Raw genomic sequence first — 21,880 nt, forward strand, 5'->3', positions numbered from 1 at the left:
TTAATTTCATATAGTACACTATTATTTCAATCACTATATATGCATTACAAAAAAAAATAATCATGTATATGTAAAAAAGAAAACATGAGAAAATGGTATTAAGAGTGACAGGAGAAGATAACGCGAACTGACTGCCCGGTAAATGAGTATGTCAACAACTCACCCTTTTTGATACAAGGATACCTAATCCTTTTTTCAATATCTCTACTATTCTCAAAATAAATATATTTCAAATAAATATAAGAAATCTAAAAATCTAATTATATTTCAATTTCTTATCGCAGTAAAAAAAAAACTAGTATGTATATATATATATATAAATAATTATTGGTAGACATACAATATTCAGCATAGCTATTTAATTAAACATCGTTGATATTAAGTATGAAAACATTTTACTCATTATTCACTTCCAATTATTTCTCATTCACTTCGAATTCTATTTATACCTGTACACTTCGTTTTCTTTACAGAGTTCATTATTTTATTTCTGAGTACATGATTTAAATCTCATTTTAAAATAAAATCCTTAAAAATTGGTTTTTAAATTCTGTATTAAAAAAATAACTGGCCATTGGCCAGTTGTAATGATTAATAATATACCGTCTTCTAGATCAGCCGATCTTGGGTTCGATCCCGGCCATTATAAGTTAAAATAGGTACATAATCATGTTAGAGATTGTACGGTTTGTTATATTAATGTCGCATATGTTACAGTAACATATCGATAACGATTCGCAATATAATTAATTTTTTTTTAAATCCTTTAATATCTTTATAACGACTAATAATTGGTGCTCATTAAAAGTTTTTAATATTTTTCTGAAAATAATAAAGTTATATCTGTATTTTCATCCTCAATAAATAATTGTTATTTATATTCAAATTTAATTACAAATTTTGCTATTTTTTGTTTAATTCTATAATAACAGAACTTATGATTTTTTTTAATGGAGCATGAAAAAATTCTATTTATAAAATTCTGGAATTTTTATTCCAGAATTTGATGTCATACTTATCTATTTAGTTATCATAATGTTTATTTATAAAATGTATTACTTAGAAGCAGGGATTTTTGATGTAGATTTCAGTATAAAAATATATATTAGATAATATTAAAGATTAATTCAAGATGTAATCATTATGCAACAAGATTAATTCTGATCAGCATTATTCCTTAGTTGACAAAAAAATCAATGTAAGTGATTACATAAAATAACGCCAGTTTATGAATAATTAAATATTAAATACAATGAAAAGAATAAATAATTGACAAAAAATAAATATAAAACTATACCAGTTAATCGTACGATTTACTGACCACTGATTTAATTTTTAATTTTCAGGGATTCATTAATTTGCAACTTTTTTCCATGGAGGTTTTATCGTAATATGTCTTTTATTTATGTGCATACAATAAATAATAATTAAAAATTCGTAACAACATAGAAACACAAACTCGTATAGAATAACTGAATAAAACTGTATCCGTATTTCCTAATATGATTTAAATTTGCAGCAGGTATCAATAAAAATTCTTCTATAGTCTACGTTTCAGACAGATTGATATTCATTTTTAACTGTATCACTCGTCTACAATTTTAATAATCATCTTAATCACGCTGAAATTTTACTAAAGTAATTTTTTGAACTTCGCTTTGATTTTGTAAAATGAATGTGCTTTTCATAAATCAATTAAAGTTTTTAAAAGACGTTGTTAGTTCTTTTAAACAAACAACAATTAGTTGTTTTTACAATTGATTCTACTAAATATTAGTTTAACGCAAAACTATAACTAAATATGAGGAAAGAAATTAACTAGATGAAGACAATATCCGGGCACTACTTCATCTAGCAAATTTGTTTCACAAACTTATGAAACTGAAAATATAAGGAAATAAATGAATAACGAAATACAATATGACAATAAAAATAATAAGGATAGTGATAATAGCTACGTATAATAAAACAATATATTAGTAGGCGTTAGTAGATAAGATCTTTCGGCTTATAAAGGGACACTCCCCTGGATTGTGTTATGCTTCACTGTGGAATCCGATTCGGAAAAAACCAAAAAAAAAAAAAACTATGGTGTATGAAAATGCACGAGTAATTTACTCATGCATATAGTACTCATGATGTGTACACATGCAATAATGCGTTACATTTTTTAATTGGTACTTATTAAGAAGATCACTCGATTTTTTATACCGTTAACAATTCTAATGTTTAATAAATAATACAAACAATTGGTTATTTAACACTAATTTTCGATTTACTTACGTGAAATGAAATATACTGAGGTCACTTTGATGCGATTCACGTAGTCACATACCTGTTGTCGGCGGTCAATCCTTTATAAAGAATACCCAATCACTAACCTACACACTCCTCCGAAGAATACCTACTACTGGGGATACTTGCAATCGGTATGATTTTTGCACCTTCCATATATGCTCTCATCTATTTCAGCAATTTTCCCTTCGCCTCCAATTTTGCCCTCTCCCGATTTTACACGTAACTAGAGCACACCTCACGAAAATAATCCGATCAACGATTGTTGAAAGCGACATACTCATACCACTTTGCTTACGGCAGCTCCAAATTCCAAGGGCACAAGAATCGGACTATGGTAGCAAATGAGAATTTGGAATTTTCTGAATGTGTGACCATGTGTATATTTACTTTCGAACGACATATTACTTTATTTCACCTCCTCACGACATCGTCTGTTTGATACAATACATATTACGCCAGTTCTATCAAGATTTCGCGTTCATGCAGGAAACCACACGACGCCTTCATTAACTGGAAGATCGAAAATATTTATAACGAAAAACTAAACACTACCTGACTGCTGGACAGTTCACTTGCGAGTGATTGTAGATAGTACAAAATGTAAATTACAGAATTGAATGAATTCGGTTTGTATGTAATTTGAAAAAATTAAAAATATAGTTATCTGTAACGTAAGTAATATTATGTAACAACATATATTTATTATACCTTAGTTTCAACCACAATAGAAAACTCAACGGTAAAAAAAAACGCCTGTCTTCCTAATAAATAACAAATATAAGCAGCGGAAAGTAATTTTCAAAATGAAGATGACAGTACGACACAACATTGATTACAATTACATTTATTTTATGCCTACATGCATACTATCTCACTGTCAAAGGAATTATTTTTGTTTTTTTTTCATTAACATATATTTATAAAACATCGATGATTTTTCCTAAATAATATTACTTTTATCGGATTCCAACGATATTAATTTAGTACACTTTGTTCTTTGACTTAATTTTTCTCTGATCTTGGAAAGTATTAACCTACTTCAAAAAGTGTAATACTCATTCGCGGTTTTGCATCGCATCGCATGCGATGCGTTGCGATTAGGACGCATTAACTATAATGAACGAAATAAAGTTCCAGTATTTTAATTTTATTTTAAACGGCAATATTTTCATCAAAAAATAACAAATTGGTCAGTCATACAACTGTTGGCTTTTATAGGGAAATTTTATTATAGGTTTAGAAGAAAATTTAGTTTATCTCGTGTATTATTTAAATTAAATATTATTTAAACATAAGAAAATCATTATAGTGTTAAAATTAATGCATTCATACAGTTATACTCTTTAGTGAAAAAATTCCACTTTTCATAAATTACAAGTATCATCGTAAATGTATACAAATTAACCTGGCCATCCCTCTTTCAGAAACATAATTATCAAAAATAGAATTTTATGCTAATAAAGACATTATGCTAACATTCTGAGAAAAAAGAAATTTTACAATAATACATTTGATTAAATCGGTTTTTCAGTTTCATACTATACTATTATAAATACTTATTTATTCTGGATATCTTCAAGGTCATAAGCAAGACAAAACTGAAAACTGAAGTAAAATGAGATCTGTATAAAGTACGTTTCATTTTGAGATCACAGTGTAGTTATAATAGAAAACACAACATTTTGAGCTAAGTTGGATTATTATATTAGTTAAGTCTGGAAACCGAAGGGAGTGTTTCCGTTATAAAGTACAGTACATCTCCTTGCATCAATTTAAAAATTTATTATATAGAAATTTATTTAATAGGTAAGATATAAGTAAGCGAGAGAGAATTCGACTATAATCAATTACGCGTAAGCAGTGAAGGAAGTAAAGGAAGTATTGTGATTGCGAAAAATTTCTTGTTTTCAGATTTCAACGAAAATATCCATTTTGATCATCCCTAAATCCATTTTGATTAGTTTGGGGTGACATCTGTACGTGCGTATGTATCTCGCATAACTCAAAAACTATGTTGATAACTATGATGTTGAGATTTTGGATTTAGGACTGTTGTATTGCAATCTTTTGATTGAACCTTTTGATTGCAATCGACTGGACCAAAAGTGTCTAAAAAGCCCAAAATCCAGAGCTTTTCAACGATTATCATAAGTGGTACTTATTTTCATTGGTTCCAGAGTTATAGCCAAATAAAATTTTAATTAAAGAAATATTTGGAACTTAGAATGGGGAAGTCACATCGGTTTAAATCAGACTTCATCTCCTTGTTTTTAACTTTTTTCTTTTTTAATTTAAATGTATTAATTTATTAGGATTTATTAAATTCTGATTATAAAAAAATTTTACAATAAATAATAATTCGGTAATAATAAAATATATATATATATTATAAAATTTTATTTCATTAATAACTTCTGATATATATATATATATATATATATATATATATATCTCAAGAAGTTATTAATGAAATAAAATTTTAATTTTAAAATTTTATTTTAAAATTTGTATATGTAATTTAATAGGCTTACAAGGAAGTTATGTGGTGTTCACATCAGATTTTTTCATTTAATTTTTTCTAAAAACTTCTTAATTTGTGTAAAAATGGTAAAAATAAAAATTAAATTAACAATGAATTAAAATTTTCCACTAGTTTAAGATCGAATTTATGAAAAAAAAAATTTTTTTTTAATAAAATTTTAGCGGTTATAAATAGGTAAACGAACTCTCATGGGTCAAAAATTTAACTGTATCTTAATGGAGTATGAAAAACTAGTAATAACAAAGTTGCGATATAAATTTTGTTATTTCCTATTCAAGAATCAAGAACACCAAAATAAACAAAAAAGTTCACATCGACATAAGTCCTATTTTGCTTTGTTTTCCTTTAGACGCCATTTTGTGATTTTCAACATAAAAAAATATTTCTCAGGAACGAGAAAGTCTACTTTAGTTAAATTTGGCAAATCTAAAATTAAATTTGCGCGCGCGCGCTCAAAGATTTCAAAACGGCAGCTATCTTAATTTTTTAATCTTCCATATCTTTGTAATTATTTGCTTGATTAAATTTTTATAAGTTTTATAAGTTTATAAGTATTTTTATAAATTTTATAACAAAATTTAATAAGCATTATATTTAGAAATGACACCTCAGTTTTAAAAATCCGTTGACAAACAATCGAGTTATTAAAGACAATTAACCCGGCAGTACGCTTGCGCACCATAATGCAAGATGATAATTTTTATTAATTTACTATTAATACATTTTTATTACATTTAGTAGAGGAAAAAACAGACATTACATTAAGTAGAGGTCGCCTGGTACCATCGGAAAGGGACCTCAAGAAGCTTTCTCGCTAAAAATTAATCTGTAATAGTCAAGCGTTCGATATGGGTGACATATATGAAAGCGAAACTAATGCTGAAATTACTGGATTCTCAAGATTGACCGCTAAACAAAATTAATACTGCATATTCAAAGTCGCGAAATCCAGAAAAGGTTTCAAGTGATTTGTTTCTATCTAATAAATACGAAAACCTCCCATGGAAAATGACATTGCTGGAAATAGCCAGAAGAATTATATTAAGCCCCCGCCGATTGTGCTATACGGCGTAACAGATGTTATGAGACTTCACAAGCTGCTTTAAACGTGACAGACTGAATACTGCATAAGAATGATTAATACTAAGCAACTACATGTTGTCTCCAAAGATGTTCACGTTTACAAGATTATCGATTTGGTACGTGCGTAAGGATTAATTGATCAAATATTCACTCCATAAAACGGAAGTAGTTCCAAGTAGTTGTGAAGAATCTGCACTACTCGATCCCGATCGAGGTCAACAGTCATGGGTAAGAAGTATAATTAATGCACGCCACCAGATGACAAAAGAACCGTTGTAGAAATTCTTTGTCAATTTGGAACCAAATGAGAACCAAACAAAGAAATATTTAACCTGAAATATACTGCCAACTGTGTGGTTGGAAACACCAAGTAAACCTTCCGGTTTGATCCAGTGCATGAATTGCCAGTAACATGGGCATACGAAAAATAATTGTATGCGGCCTTTTTGCTATGTTAAGTCTGCGGAGGGCCACAGAACTGCGGATTGTCCCAAACAGGACATAAATACCTCGCTAACCTGTGCGCTCTACCAATCACACTACCGTACTAACTACAGATGGTGCAGGGTGTACAAAGAACTCTTGAAGAGGAAGCAGAGCAAAGGGCACATCATTTGCGGATGACACGCAATCCTGGCAGTGGATGCTGACTCTATCGTAGCTTCTTTTAAATTTATATTCAATTTATATCCGTTCAATAATAAATACAATACAATTATATTGGATTTATAATTGAACGGCTGCCTAAATTTAAGATGAAGGTTAATCCGGCTAAGAGTACACATGTTACGTTTAAGATGAGAAAGGGTGATTGCCCGCGAGTTCAAATGAATAGCGTTTTCATCCCGCATGCTAATAGCTGCGGTACCTGGGGTTGCATCTGGATCGCCATCTGACGTGGAAGATTCACGTCAGAAAGAAACTTAACATTAAGTTCAGGGAAATGTACTGGTTGCTAGGCAGGGGGTCACAATTATCATCCAACAACCAGTTTTTGTACAAAACGGATCTGAAACCGATTTGGACCTAAGGGATCCACCTGTGGGGTTCAGCAAGTGAGAGTAATATTAACATCGTACAGTGACTCGATAACAGATTATTGAGAAAGATAACAGAAGCACCATGGTTTGCACAAAACGCAGCGATACATGATTATCTGGAAGTGCCAACGTTCGAAAGGAGATACATCGATTCGGTACTAAATACAAACTGAGAGTGAGTAGACATGGCTTGCAGTTAACCATCTGGATTATAGCAAGGACGTAGGCGCCTGAAGCAGCTGCACATATTAAATCTGTGAGGTTCTTCGAGATTTGGGGTGGAATCAACTACTTTAGGATGTTATGGGTCTTCAAAATACTTCGTTTCGCCTTTTGTTTCACTGTTCATTTTTTTTTTATGATTCTTTTTGTGACTGATGACCTACTTTTTTGTGTTTTCTTTGTTTAGTTTTTTTATGTTCTGAACTTGATCAATATTCTTTGGACTTATCATCATATGTACTTGTTTATCTTTGTTATATATTTGTGATATATCACTGTATAAGCTGTGTATACTTATACACACCTACATACGTATGAATATACGCCTACATACGTATGAATATGTGATTCGCTGAGAAATTTCAATGAAAACCTCTTTTTGCATGTCATTTATTTCATGTAATCAAATTTACTTATGGTTCCGGTTAATTGGAACCGATTGTAAATAAAATAAATTTACCAACAAAAAAAAATTCTTTAAGAGAAACTATAATCCAGAGAAGTTACAAATAGGTAACAGGTACATGATGAGTTAGTAATAAGGTAGGCAGACAAAGTGATACAATCACGTTACAGCTACGTACTTGCCTCTCAATTAGGGCATCATTGTGATCTTGCCAGGTTTATAGTTCTACTTACATATTAAATTTAAAAAATTTTAAATTAAAACTTAAAGATATACTTACAACAGTATTGTTCAACACGCCGTGAATTTTTGTATCAGTAAGCGATTTAATAAGTTTCAAATTCATCGGAAAATATATAGCACGACTATTACAGCAGCTAAGTATTTTTAAACTACTTTCACCGAGAATTTTATAAAATAATCAAAACGTGATAAGACATTTTCTACAAACTTTAAAGTACTTTAATTTAGCTATTATTGAAAGTTTAAGTAAGAAAGCTAATACCGTTATCGTCTTTTGTGTTGACCTGTATATACCGAAACATCTATAAATGATTCCCCCAAAATATTCATTTATATTGAAGGGAGAGCTTATTTATTTTATTATGAAAAAGATTAATTAAGTTTTTATTCACTGGAATAAATAACTACCGAAATTACAATAATTTAAATATTTTTTTCTTTTCAGAAAAATTCTCAATCAAAATCCACCGCTTAATAATGAAATCCTCAAAAATAAATCATTTTTACATTCCATTTATTTTTTTTTTAAATACATAAATCTCATGTCATTATAAATAACTTAGTGTGGTATGCGTAATACATGCGTACATACACTTGTGTATATACATACACTTTTGAACAGAAGCTTTATTTTTTCATACTTGTTTGAAAACTGGCGGATTAAACGTAAATAATACGTGTAACTCAATGATTTATGTTATCCCTGAAGGTAAAACGACAACCCAGTTCAAATCTTGTATCATTAGATTTTAGACCTTAATATACAACTCGAGTAATTGCTTTCAACATTAAGGTTCACGATTATGATTATTATTTTAAAATTATATTCAAGCAGTTCCCTACGCTTAAGTGGAAGATAGAGATAGCTTATTACCATGAACGTAAACTATTGTTAATTAGCACTTCTTCGAAGTTCGGTACAAGTATAGATGAGGGTTGTTAGATAATCCCTTACAACGTTTGTAAACCACAAGGGATTGCCTCAAGCTATACCCATTCTCTAATCCTACTGGAAGTACGGTTAAAATTATTTCCTTCAGCATCAGATATACAAGATACTACTTATGTAGGGGGATCATCTTAGTTTACGTATTAAATAAATTAAATTAGAGTTACCTCAGGTTCAACTTTTTTTTAAAGTTTTTTCCTCTACAGTGAAATTAATTTACCTTAACGAAAGAAACAGGCGAGGGTCTGATACATCTACATGATACTGTACACTATATATAGTAAATGAGCGCGTTTTATCGAAAGACAAATTCATTAAACCCTTTTTTCATTACAAATAAAACAAACCTTTTTTTAATATAAAACCGACTTGAAAGGAAAAAAGTAATAATAATAAATAATTTTCAGTAATTTATATTGCAACTTTCGAAAGTCTGAGCCGATTTAAAAGAACTCAATATTTTAATTATCAGAATGACTTCTGGATAAAAATCATGTTATAACAACCCAATAACTTAGTACCATAAAATAAATTTAAAAAAAAATTTTTTGTTGAAAAAATCTTCCAGATTTGTTAAATGGAAAAAATTATAACGGGAATAACAATTTAAAAAAAAGAATCCGCGAATCTTTCATTTGATAAAAAATAATTAAGAAATTATATAGCAAATAATGTGCGTATATAATTATTTGTGAAACAGTTGCAAAAAATGTATGGAACATTCCACTGTTCAGTTAGTATTAGTTACGAAAAAAGGTTTTAAACGGATTAAATATTTACAAATAATTTATTTTAAATCGATGTCATGTGATTTTGAAAAACTATTGACATTTGCATCAAAAATAATACTTTACGATTTTATTCCTTAAATTATTTTATAATTACAAAGACTAAAACTAATTTAGGCTTGAAAAGAATTCAGTAACTTTTTTACTTTCTACAAACAAACAAAAAAAACAGAGATTCTCAAGACTTAATAGAAATACTTTTTTCCTCCACAACTCTTTTTACATCCTGTTAACTAAAATTGCATAATTACTAACATAATACTATTACTAAAATACGGTTCAATGTTAAAAACAAATCCTATTTTCATTTATCCGTCTGGAAGTAAGCCATACAGATTTAGGGTACATCAAGTCACGGCATACTGGATTCAGAGATTAAGTCGAAAATACTTGGAAAATCACTGGTTAAGTCGAAAATACTTGGAAAATCACAGGTTAAGTCGAAAATCACTGGTACATAAATAATACAATAATGCATATAGACGTATGAACATTCCAACTATTCATGAACAAATTAGACTCTTCAGCAGAATATACTCGTTGAAAGAAAACTAAAAAATCAAATAGCTGTAAACTTCACTGATAACAGTGGAACACCTGGAAGATTGAAATGAATACACCCTTCAGGCTTATTTTAACTATTCAAATACATTCACTAAGGATGAAAATCAGTTATGATATTTTCTGAATTAAAATGTACAACATCCAGTTCATCGATTTATTTTTCTCCGAACAGATTGTGGATGTACTACAGTACTACAAAATAATATAATATCAAACTATCACAATTTTTTTTTAATTATCCCATAATGAAGCCAACAAGTAAAGAGTATTTTGTTTAAATACCGAAAAGATAATTAAAATTATTTTCCTTAATTATATTTATTCGTTATATCTCTTAACGAAGTTTTTTTTTAACTCCAGGACCACCGTTCAGGTATTGCTTCAGAGAATGAGATTTTTGTAGCGTGTGAAAAGTGGTAAAGGATGAAAGGCCGAGACGCTACCACTCGCGCCACGGACAGCAACGAAGTTATATTACGTTAAAATTACACTGAATTGTCGTGGAAAACTGTCAAAATAGGATACTTTAATTTTTTTCCATGTTACCAACAATTATATCTTCGCATAAATTGCAAATCATAAGAATAATGCAAAAATCTGAATTTATACACAATATAAAGACAAGCAACACCATCGTGGCACCAATCATATTAGCTTACCTACTAAATATTTTTAATTCCTTATACTTTTTTGTATTACTTTTACGTCCATCTATATTGGGGAACGAAGTAAATGAAAGGAAAGTCCTCTTTTGGAAACTTTTTCCTTCTTTGGTTTTAAAGTTAACGTTATGTCGGGATATATTCAATGTTTGGAGGATAATTTACACACATTTACTTATCGTAGAGGTTAAAAAACAACGTTTAACTGTATGAAACTGATTTTAACGATCCGTTACGATCGTTACAAAATACCTACAACACACAACACAATTTAAAGCCAAATTATAATTACCTGACCGAATAAAATGAGATAATGTATTGTCTCATCCGTTCATTCAGTCCATATAAAAGTTTACGCCCATCATCCAGACTTTTAAATGACAATATTAAAAATTGTCAAGTTGACTGTACATCATTGTATCGTTAATTACCAAGTACTAGACATATGGTGGATTATTTATTTTTATAAGATGTGCATCGTAAGCCGAAATTGATAATGACATTAAAAAAATTATTTAATTAACGAATAAAGTTCATACGTCAGCTATTACCGACCTTGAACGTTAATTCAGTAACAACTTTAATGAATTCAGATTTAATAATTGATATTTTCAATATAGACTAGCTTTTCTCATGTCGAGTATAGTTTACTAAATTTTATGTCATAAACACTAAATGAAAATAAAAAATAAAACAATATATCGCCGACAATCAGATTTCAATTTATCCATTATCTCAAGTAATTAATAGCTAGCTGCCTGTCAATTAGAAAACCATGAAAATATAACGAATTTATTCCTACTACATTAATCAATGTCCGGCTATAAAATTCCGTCAAATTATTAATGCAACTGAATCGATCACATATCTTATAAATACGGGCCGAGTACTCATCTCAGTCGTTATGGTTTCGTACCACCGGTTAGGCGTACAATCAAACAGTACACGTCGTTATACAGTTGTTGCGGTATACGGAACTTTATGGGGAAATTTAAACAGACTGGAATCTTAATAAAATTATAAATATCATACGCATAATAACCAATTACATAATAATTAGTACGGGTATATAGTACTAATTAGTATAGTGTAAAAATTTAGTATTATATAAAAATTTGCCTAATATAATGTTGACAAAAATAAATTACCGTAGACTAAAATATATGATTATTGTGTAGCCTAAGGGTTAATAATGGCATGTGGCCCTGGCATAAGCATTTTTATTACAAAACATGAAAGATATTAAAAGTTGTTAAAAAAAATTTGTAGCCTATGGCTGTGAAAAAAGATTTTATAGTGTATTTATGAATGTGTTATATTCAAACATTGTAAAATAAACATATAACATATTACATGTCAATTGTAATGTTTTATAAAACATTTTATAAAACTTCAAAAATTTTGTGATTTCGTTACATCTTTGTCTGCCTTAAATGTTTTGTAGGGTTTTTTTCTCTTTTCAGCTAAAATGATTTCGTCAATTTTGTTATAATAAAAAGATATTAAGATCTGATGCATAAAGTGGCGTCCGCAGAATTTTGTTAAGGGGGGGGGGGGTTATTAAAAATGTAAAATGTTTTTATTTATAAAATAAATTATCAACTTTGTTAATGAAATGCTGAACAGAAAAATGTTGAACAATCAGTGTTCTAAGCAATAATAAGTATCGGAGTGACACTCCACCATCATAATCATGATTATAATTCAGAATAGATATAACAGTTTGACTAAATATTAACCTTAAAACAAAAGAACTGAAATCGAATTACAGGATTAATCGATCTTTGTTAATAAACTCCCTATTTATTTATAGTACTTTATGTGAGAATAATTTTAAATAAATCAAGTTGTTATAAATTCCATTTTTAAGAGAATAGAACATCAGTACCAGCTATCAGTAAAACCTTAAGTATTTTGCTAATATTACTAAGCCGCCTGTTATAATTTTTTTTTTAAATTACTGAAGTATCTAACCATATTCCACTTAAAATTCTATTCAACAAAAAGATCACAAGATATTACTGAAACCCCTCTTCGATTTTTATATCATTTGTTTTTTTTTTTACGCTTATACTATCAGCAGCAATAAAACATGTATAACAAAATAAATATTACATTCTAATAATAACCGTAAAAATATTTGTTAAAAAAAAAATAACAGTTAGAAAAAAAACTTGGGTTTTGCCAAAACTTAAGTCACACACTTTGCACTCCTTTATCTTATTTTAATAGATAATACAGCTGTAAATTCATCTAACACTGACCGAATAAAGTAATTTACTTTTCGGGTAGTAGATGAAATCCCAGTTGCTAAAACTGATAAATTTCAATTGAAGAAACTATACATTTAACGAAATGTATAGGTATCTAACAGGTATCTGTAACATCAGATATCTTGCATTATAGAGAATACTTCAAACAACTAATCGAGGTAACTTTGAAGGACTGTTCTTTGAATTAATGAACTGATTCGAGATGAAAAATACGAGAGATTTGTGTATAAAGAATGTTATTCCAATTTCATGTTTTTACCAATATTATTATTATTTCGCTTATTATTATTATTTTCGTTCAAATATGATTTATCATTAAACCCTTTTAAAAATAAATAAGCCTTTCTCGTGAAAGTATCTGGTAATTAAAAAATTACGAAGAGAAGACGTTATCTCCTCTACGATATATAAATTTTTTTGTTACATGATTTTTACGATCGGTTATACTGATAAGTATATACCATATCATACGACATAAAATTATATGAAATGTATGCAAGATCTACTTTTAACGGAATTATCTTATTAACTATTGCGTTGAAAAGCATAATTGTAAACAAACAATTATATTACAAACATTTTGATTAATTTGTTATAATAATTGTAGTTCAATGGTCTTGGAGAAAATATTTATTAGATAAATACATCTCGTATTTATAGAAGTATTTTATAAACATATTTTTTAATTCATTATACACACACACTTTTTATCATTAACTTCCAGCTTTTAAAGAAATAAATAAAATGTATTTTTTTCTTACCTCACAATAAGAAATAAAAGAAAGTGGTCTATGAATCCATAAATGAATTTAATCTTTAACTAAACTATCAACGCGTACGCGCGTGTACGTGTGAATGTTCGTTGATAGAGTCAAAATATCAATAATTTCAGCTGTAAAACATTGATAATAATAGACATTTAAAAAAAAAATGTTTAATACAGTGAGATTTTAGTTTATCTTGGAAGGTGTCTTGAAAACATACACCCGACGTTTTTTTCGTCAAATGGGATTATGAAATACAGAAATGATTATTAGAGTACGATATCTATACCCTTTAAGAATTTAGCAGACTTGAGAAAATGGGAGAGGAACGATGTCTTGACAATAAACTCACAGTTATTCCTCGTATATCGACAAAGAAATTTTACCATTGTTCTATTTATGACCGAAAAGTCAAAACCTTTATTGAAAAACCATTCCCTCATTGATATTTTAAATACTTTAACTAGATCTCGAAGTCGAGAGTTTTAAGGTTCAAATCCTAGTAAACACAGTTACTTTTATACGGATTTGAAAACTAGATCGTGGATACCGGTGTTCTTTGGTGGTTGGGTTTCAATTAACTACACATTTCAAGAAAGGCCGACCTTAAACTGTACAAGACTAAACTTCATTTACATTCATACATATCATCCTCATTCATTCTCTGAAGTAATATCTTGCGGTGGTTTCGAAGGCTAAACAGGAAGAGAAAAAGTACTTTGTACCAGATCGCTCTATTAGGAAACTCTGAATCGAGAAGCACAATTCCAATAACTTAAAATCTTCGTTATAGTATTCCAAAAGAGTTGGTACTTCATTCCAAGTTGACACAAAGTGTATGACATTAAAGGTTTTCGAACCTTAAAGTCGAAAACCTTTAATTTAAATGTAATACATTTTATTTCTTAATAAATTTTTGATTCTCTAAAAAAGTGTATTTGTGTAAGAAGCATAATTTCACTAATTTAGAATGTGCATTGTAATATTTTAAATTGGTACTTCATTCTGACATACACTTCACTTAAGTAGAAAACCTTTAATCTAAAATTTTTTATTTCCAAAACTACTTCTCGATAAGTGATTTTTTATTTCAAAAGGTTTACAAAAATACCTTTTAAAATACGATAAAATTTATTTATAGTTAATACTTATTTAAAAAATCATTTTTTTAATAATAATACTGAACTACTGATACATTTGTCTCGCATTTAACACTCGTCAAATAATAAAATTGAAAATTATTATCACTTATATTGTAATTAATTACACCATTATATTAAGTATTTATTCACATATTTTCTTTATAAAATGAAAAATATTTACATATTTTCTTTATAACAAATTTTTAAATACAAATTTATAAAAATTAGCATTAATTCAAACTTATTCCAAGCTATTATTCCTAAATTATCGAAAAGCCCCTTAATACTTAAAGCCTCTCTAATTAGAATATTTTGTATTGGAATAAAAAATTACGTTGAATAAAATTTTCAAATATTGAAAATATGTCTTGTTTCTTTGTTAACAGTTCTTTATTTTTGAAATTTGTAAATATTTAGAAATTTTACTTTTCTGGTTGAAAGTAATGTGTTAGCACCTTAATCGTCTCAGAGAATCGAAAATTATTCAAACTTGTTAACGCCTCATTTTTTTATGACTAAAATCACATAAGCTCGAACCTTTTTATAGCCTTTTAATTTTTTTATAGCGTATGAAAAATGCTTACTGGGATTCGAACCCGGGATCTCCAAAGGAAAGGCCGAGACGCTACCATTCTGCTACAGACATCGGCGAGGAAACTTTAAAAATCTTTTTAATTTAGATTATTTTTAATCGAAATTGACAGAAAACAATGAAAAGCTAGAAAAAAACATATTTTAGAGATTGGGGAAAATTTATGAAATGATCATATTTTTTTTTCATATTACTACACAATATTAATGATGGTATTTCCTACGATATATTTTTTAAACACACACTCACTCACTCAATGTCTTCGCATTTTTTATCTGGTTTTTACAAAATAATTAATAGGTTTAATCTTCTTAACATCAAGCTACCTAAAATCTAATTTCAAAACTATAGATTAAAACTTTATAAAGGTTTTTTTAACCAAAAGTATTTCTTTGAGACAGAGGAAATTCAAAAATCGTAGTGTTATTTTTCTATACAATAAAAATACTTTTCGCTGTGTAAATGTACTGTAAAAACGAAGTTAAAACAGTTTTCTTTTTTAACAGATAGAATTGATACTAGATCTTTTTAGACCAATTTCGTAATCCTACACACACAATTTCTACTCCTCTATAATTTGCTGATTAACTTATTTCTTTCTGATTTTATGTATGGCTTTGTTTTGTCAAACGATTACTGCATATTAAAACTTCTTCCCGAAAGCGGCACAGACACTCCCAAGAATATTTTGTACCTCATGTTATGCTAACAATGGAATGTGAGTAGTAGAGTGGGTTCCTTCACTGTGCCAAATGTACAATTTCATTCCCCTTCCCCGACCATTGACACCACTACTCCTCTCACCATAGGGAATGGGTATATGACAAACACCGTTAATTTCCAATCTATGCCATTTGTATCTCAGATGCCTTATACGCGTACGCATTAAAGCCATAATAAAGACAGATAGTGTAAACCAAAATTTATGTATTATTTGCCATTGAAAAGATGTATCGCTTACAAGCAATGAGTGGCTCTCCCACTCACTGGAGGAATGTTATTTTATATTTATTTTTACAATTATTAGTAGCATTTCCACTTATCAAATTGTAGTAATACAACAATTTTTTCAGCATTAAAATTTATTATAATTTAAAGATTAATAAACTTATCAAAACATTATTTTAGCAAATCTATTGCATCATATATTTTTATAAAAATTTAACTCATTAATTGTGATTAATTGTTATTAGAAAAAAAATCTTCATAAAAACTACATTTTTTTTATGAAGATTTTTTTTCTAATAACTTGTTAAAGATAACAATATTATTTATATATTATAATAAAATTAATCTCATATAATTACCCAACTGTAGAAACATTTTAGAGTCGTAGACAATTATTTGATTTAAATAATAATTTGAGTTTATTATTTAAAACTCGAACGAATTTCACAGATGGAAAGTTGAAAACGTAATAGGAAAAGTCAACCTACTTGTGGAAATATACCATTCGTAGGTGTTTTGTTTGCATTATTTTTAATATTAAATCCTGTCTGGAGATAAGATTATTTATTTATTGCCCAATCACAATTTTAATTAATCTAAAGTAGCTAATTCATTATTTCTATATTTAAGAGATTGCCAATTTATTTATAACATGTAATAAAAGTTTTTTCACACGTCATACGTTGCTGTAAATAGAAGATTAATGAATGTTTGCGTAAAATTGAATTGAGCGAGATTTAAACAGTTTTTTTTACTTCCTCTCGATATAACCACTAGAGCGGAAACTGAAGGAATTGCGTATTTTGATATCAATAGAACTGAGATGGTGTGTTCACAACAGCATAAAATAATTCACTGATATCGCTCTTTACAGTTTTGCAGTAAAGTAATTAATAGTTTTCTTTAAATTAATTTTATTTAAAATTTGATTATATAAAAGAAAATGATATTGCTAAATTGTTAATAAACATTTCAGTAATATTTTAAAAATAAATATTAAGTTTTTCCCACATTAACCTATTCGGTACTTACTCTAATTGAAAAAACCAAAAAAAAAATGTCAACTAGCCTATTAGTCAGTTTAACCTCCTGTGATTTATTATTTATTTCGTGCAATTTATTTTATTCTGTAATGATTCAATTTATTTCAATTAAATTGTTTTTTTCGCTTAATTATTTTTTATTTTACTTTTTATTTCATGATATATATTTAGATATTCCTCTAGAGATTTACAATCCTTCAAACTCATAATTTTATGCTGAAATAAAATTGCTTTAAAATGAAAATATAACAATCACAAAACAAAAAAAAAAACACCAATAAAACATATACGAAGCCTTAAAATATTTTCCAAAGCAAATAACTTTTTTTTAACTTTATTAATTCGCCACAAAAGCTTACAAAGAAGCTTTTTCGTGAGACTATGAAAATTAGAATTAGTAGCGTAAGAAAAATGCCACACCTGACCAGGAATCGAACCCGGGACCTCCGGAAAGAGACCGAGAGGCTACCTCTCCGTCATGGGAGATCGCCATTATCTGCATATGTAATTTTCTATTTAAGCATGACATAAAAATTTAACAAAAATATGAATAAAGCAACTAATAATAAAAGAAAATAAAAATAATTATTACTGAAAAAAGCCCATTGTAAAACTTCAAGAGATAGAGTACAATACTCACTTTCAATCGATATATTTTGGCGCTTTACAGTTAATGGAAAATTTTCTTTAATGTTTTCTAACTCTGGCATAATTCCAGTCGAATCAAACGTGTTGTACTGTCTCTGAGCACTCATTTATGTAATCATCTCACTATTTACTTAAGAAATTACAAGAAAACTGGAATTATTTAGTCTTAGAAGTTCACGGTCACGGCATAATCAAATAACGACCCACTCCAGACATTGTTGTACAACAGGCAACCTGAACCACATGCTCACCTCGAGTTGCCAACACAACGCATCATAATTATTCTACTTCATCTCGGTCAGTACTACCAACAGAAACAACCCGGCATTTTTAAATCAACTGCAGTACTACGAGAGTGGTGAACATTATTTTCAGTAAATTTTATAAACTTAAGTACTTTAAATCGTTAACATTTAATTCGAATAACATGACTATTTCTATTAAACTAACCATAATATTTTAACGTTAACATATTTTTTTTCTTGTAGCTAAAGAGGTGCATAGATTGTCAGTAACCGAAATGTTTATGATTTTCTTTTTTTTAATAACCGGTTCTAAATGAATTTAAATATTTAATTTAACTTACAACTAAATTTTATTTGTAACTAATGACAAAATTATTTGCTGGAATTTATCCAGTATTTAAGCAATGAACCAAGACGATGTCCTTGTATCCACGTATTCTTATAATGTAATTATTTTAGTGTTGTGAAATAAATATTTATATTTTATTATGCACTATTATAAAAAGTATGACATTTATTTATTTTAATCTCACACCTTTAAAATAATATTATTATTTAAAAGCAAAAATATAAATATTTCTGAGATATAGCCGTAATTGGATGGTTACGTAACATAAAAGTATTAATAAAAAAAAAAATTTACCTCTTCTTACCAACAAAGTATAAAATATATTTTCAGCATCTTCGGGTTTTACACCATTATCAAGACTACAAATTTTTGGACAAATCTTTAAAATTAAAAAAAACTGTTGTAAAAATAAGAATAAACATTATTAAATGTTTCAAATTACTATTTTTTAGAAATTATTTTTCAAGTAATTACCAGTAATTTAATTAAACTTTATATTCTTATTTAACTATTTTTTACCTTTCACAATTTTTTCTAGTTTTACGAGGTAGGTGGATGGGTCCAACAGTCTTTTATTGGTCTGTTGCCTTTACGGAAATAAACTTATTACAGGATGGATACTTGAAGCGTGTACGGAAATGAACTAAGAATGGTGGAGGATACATGTCCTATTAATTGCAGAATCTGGACAGTTCCTTGCGGCTTGGTCTCTTATCGAGCGGGTATTTTTTTAATGTCAGTTAAAGTGTCCCACGAAGAAACAAAAGAAACGTTCAGGAGATGTTCTACTGATGAAACTAATGGAAAACGATTGTCTAAACAAACGTCTAGAAACGCTTTGTCTACGAGTTACGGCTAGCCAAAGATTTCGCCCCGATTTCATATTTTTTTATTAAAAGAAAACTCTTGTATAATGTTTGGGAATTACTTAAGGAGTACACTGGTTTCTTATGTATTTAAGTTAGGAGATAGGATAAAACAGGTCCCACAACTGCAGCTTCAGTAGTTATTAGATATCTGATGTAAACACAAAATTCGATTTAAAAATCGGCTTTTTATTGAAGCAAAACAAACGAAAATAGACCAAAAATCGTATTACTTTTTCTGTACCTAATATTTTTAAGAACAAAAACGCTAAATAATGAAATTAAATTTTAATGAAATTTACGTATGAAATATATTTTAGCTGTGTATATTGAATAATTTACACAGGTAAAAATAAAATAATTACGTAAAAAATAAATTGAATTATATGTTATTTTAGAAATATTTATAAAACGTTTTATTGTATTAGTTCGCAATTCTAACAGCTGGTCAACAATGAAAATTGAGTACTTCATTTAAATCTGTTTTTATAAATTATCATAATGTTAAAGAAGCTATCATTATACTGTAAAAATAGCGTTTCAGTTTTCTAACGAGGAATATGCCAGTATAATTTTTGTTTATGGATTGTGTTACGAAAATTCTTAAGCTACTCGACGTGAATACCAAGAAAGATTTTCTGGAAGGCGGATTCCAAATACGAAAACGTTTTCTTGGTGTATCAGCATTTACGAACAAAAGGATCGTTTCCAACGTGTTCGTTTTCTGTTAAACGCCAAATAAATCATTGTATTAATGTTGAAGATTGTACGATTCAACATATTCATTGTAGCAGTAGCACTAGTACAAGTCAAATTTCATGTCGCACTGGTTTGTCAAAAAACAAAGTGTAGTGCATCCTACAGAAAGAAAATCCACCTGCACAAGGTTCAAAATTTGCGTCCAACGGATTACCCCCTGTGGTTAAACTTCTGTCAACCTGGCTTCTAGACAATGCTGATAAGGTAGATTCAATTTTATGGAATAATGAAGCCGCTTCTCCGAAAAACGGAGTCTTCAATTCTAAAAATAGTCATTTGTGGAGCGAAGACAATCCATATGGTACTGTGGAAACTAGTTTACAACATAGATTTCAAATTAATGTTTGGTGTGGCATTATTTAAGACAAAAATATCTGGGACCATCTGTTTTCAATGAAACCTTACAGGAGATGCATACGTTCATTTCTTGAATAATTTTTCGGCTCTTTTGAAGGATGTACCTTTACAAACTAAATTGTAATGATTTTCCAGCACGATGGTGCAACACCAGATTTTTCTTTAGTAGTTATATCACTTGATATTTTCTTAAACTGGACTGGCCGTAATGGACCAATCGACTGACCACCACGATCACCTGGCTTAACGCCACTAGATTATTCCATTTGGGTTTATATGAACCAACAAAGTTTAGTATACCAACAAAGTGATACTGAATTTATACGAAACTATCCTGAGATGATACGGAAAGCCACCGGAAATATTTTACGTCGGGCAGAGTGCTGTGTAAATTGTGATAGAGGTAATTCCTAACAGTTACTCTAAACTGAAGTTTGTTATTCTGTTATCGTTTATGATATCATGTATTTTTTTATTTTGCTATATTAAGAATAATGTTTATTAGGTACAGAAAGAATAATTCGATTGTCTGTCCATTTTTTTTACCTATTTTGCTTCAATAAAAAAACCGATTTTAAAAGTTTTTGTTTACTTTTTATTGGCTGAATTTACATCAATTTTCTCATAATTAAATTCTCCACAAGTTTTGTTACTAAATTTTTCACATTTATTAATCTTTTAATAAAACTATTGTACTAACTACAAACTCGTCTGATATCTTAACTACTGGAATTACAGTTCTGAGACCTGTTTTATCCTACTTCAAAGCTCAAATTACAGAAGAAACCAGCAACTTTACTCCTTAATTGATGTCCCAAAAATTACAGTAGGCTTCTTTTTATTAAGAGCTGAAATCCGGGCGAAATGTTTTACTAGCCGTAACTCGAAAACAAAGCATTTCCAGACCAGTATAGGACTTCTTTTCATTATTTTCATCAGTAGAACATGTCTAAAAGTTTCTCACTTTCTTCTTGGGACAATCTGTACATTGTCTTTGTTTATGAACGGAATTGTGGATTGCGCTTCCTATCCTTCAGATCAATTTTAAAATCTTGACTTGAACTGGCCTTGCGAGTCTAGCAATGTATTTTCTTCTT

The 21,880-nt window shown here is 28.8% G+C and overlaps 1 protein-coding gene across 7 annotated transcripts in view; it reads right to left on the reverse strand.

Annotated features, from left to right (window-relative positions):
- The window catches only part of LOC142319528 (aquaporin-like), a 246,385-nt gene that overhangs the window by 52,419 nt on the left and 172,086 nt on the right, over nucleotides 1–21,880 (reverse strand). The window contains exon 1 of one of the 7 annotated variants that reach the window (XM_075356911.1): nucleotides 18,200–18,441. The exons of the other annotated variants lie outside the window; for them this stretch is intronic. Coding sequence (XP_075213026.1) covers nucleotides 18,200–18,314 — 115 coding nt within the window. The 5' untranslated portion in view covers nucleotides 18,315–18,441. Of the gene's footprint in view, nucleotides 1–18,199; nucleotides 18,442–21,880 lie in introns of those variants that run through there. 7 annotated transcript variants of the gene reach the window in all.

This window comes from Lycorma delicatula, chromosome 2, assembly GCF_047948215.1.
Source record: "Lycorma delicatula isolate Av1 chromosome 2, ASM4794821v1, whole genome shotgun sequence".
In the NCBI taxonomy this organism is placed as follows: Eukaryota; Metazoa; Arthropoda; class Insecta; order Hemiptera; family Fulgoridae; genus Lycorma; species Lycorma delicatula.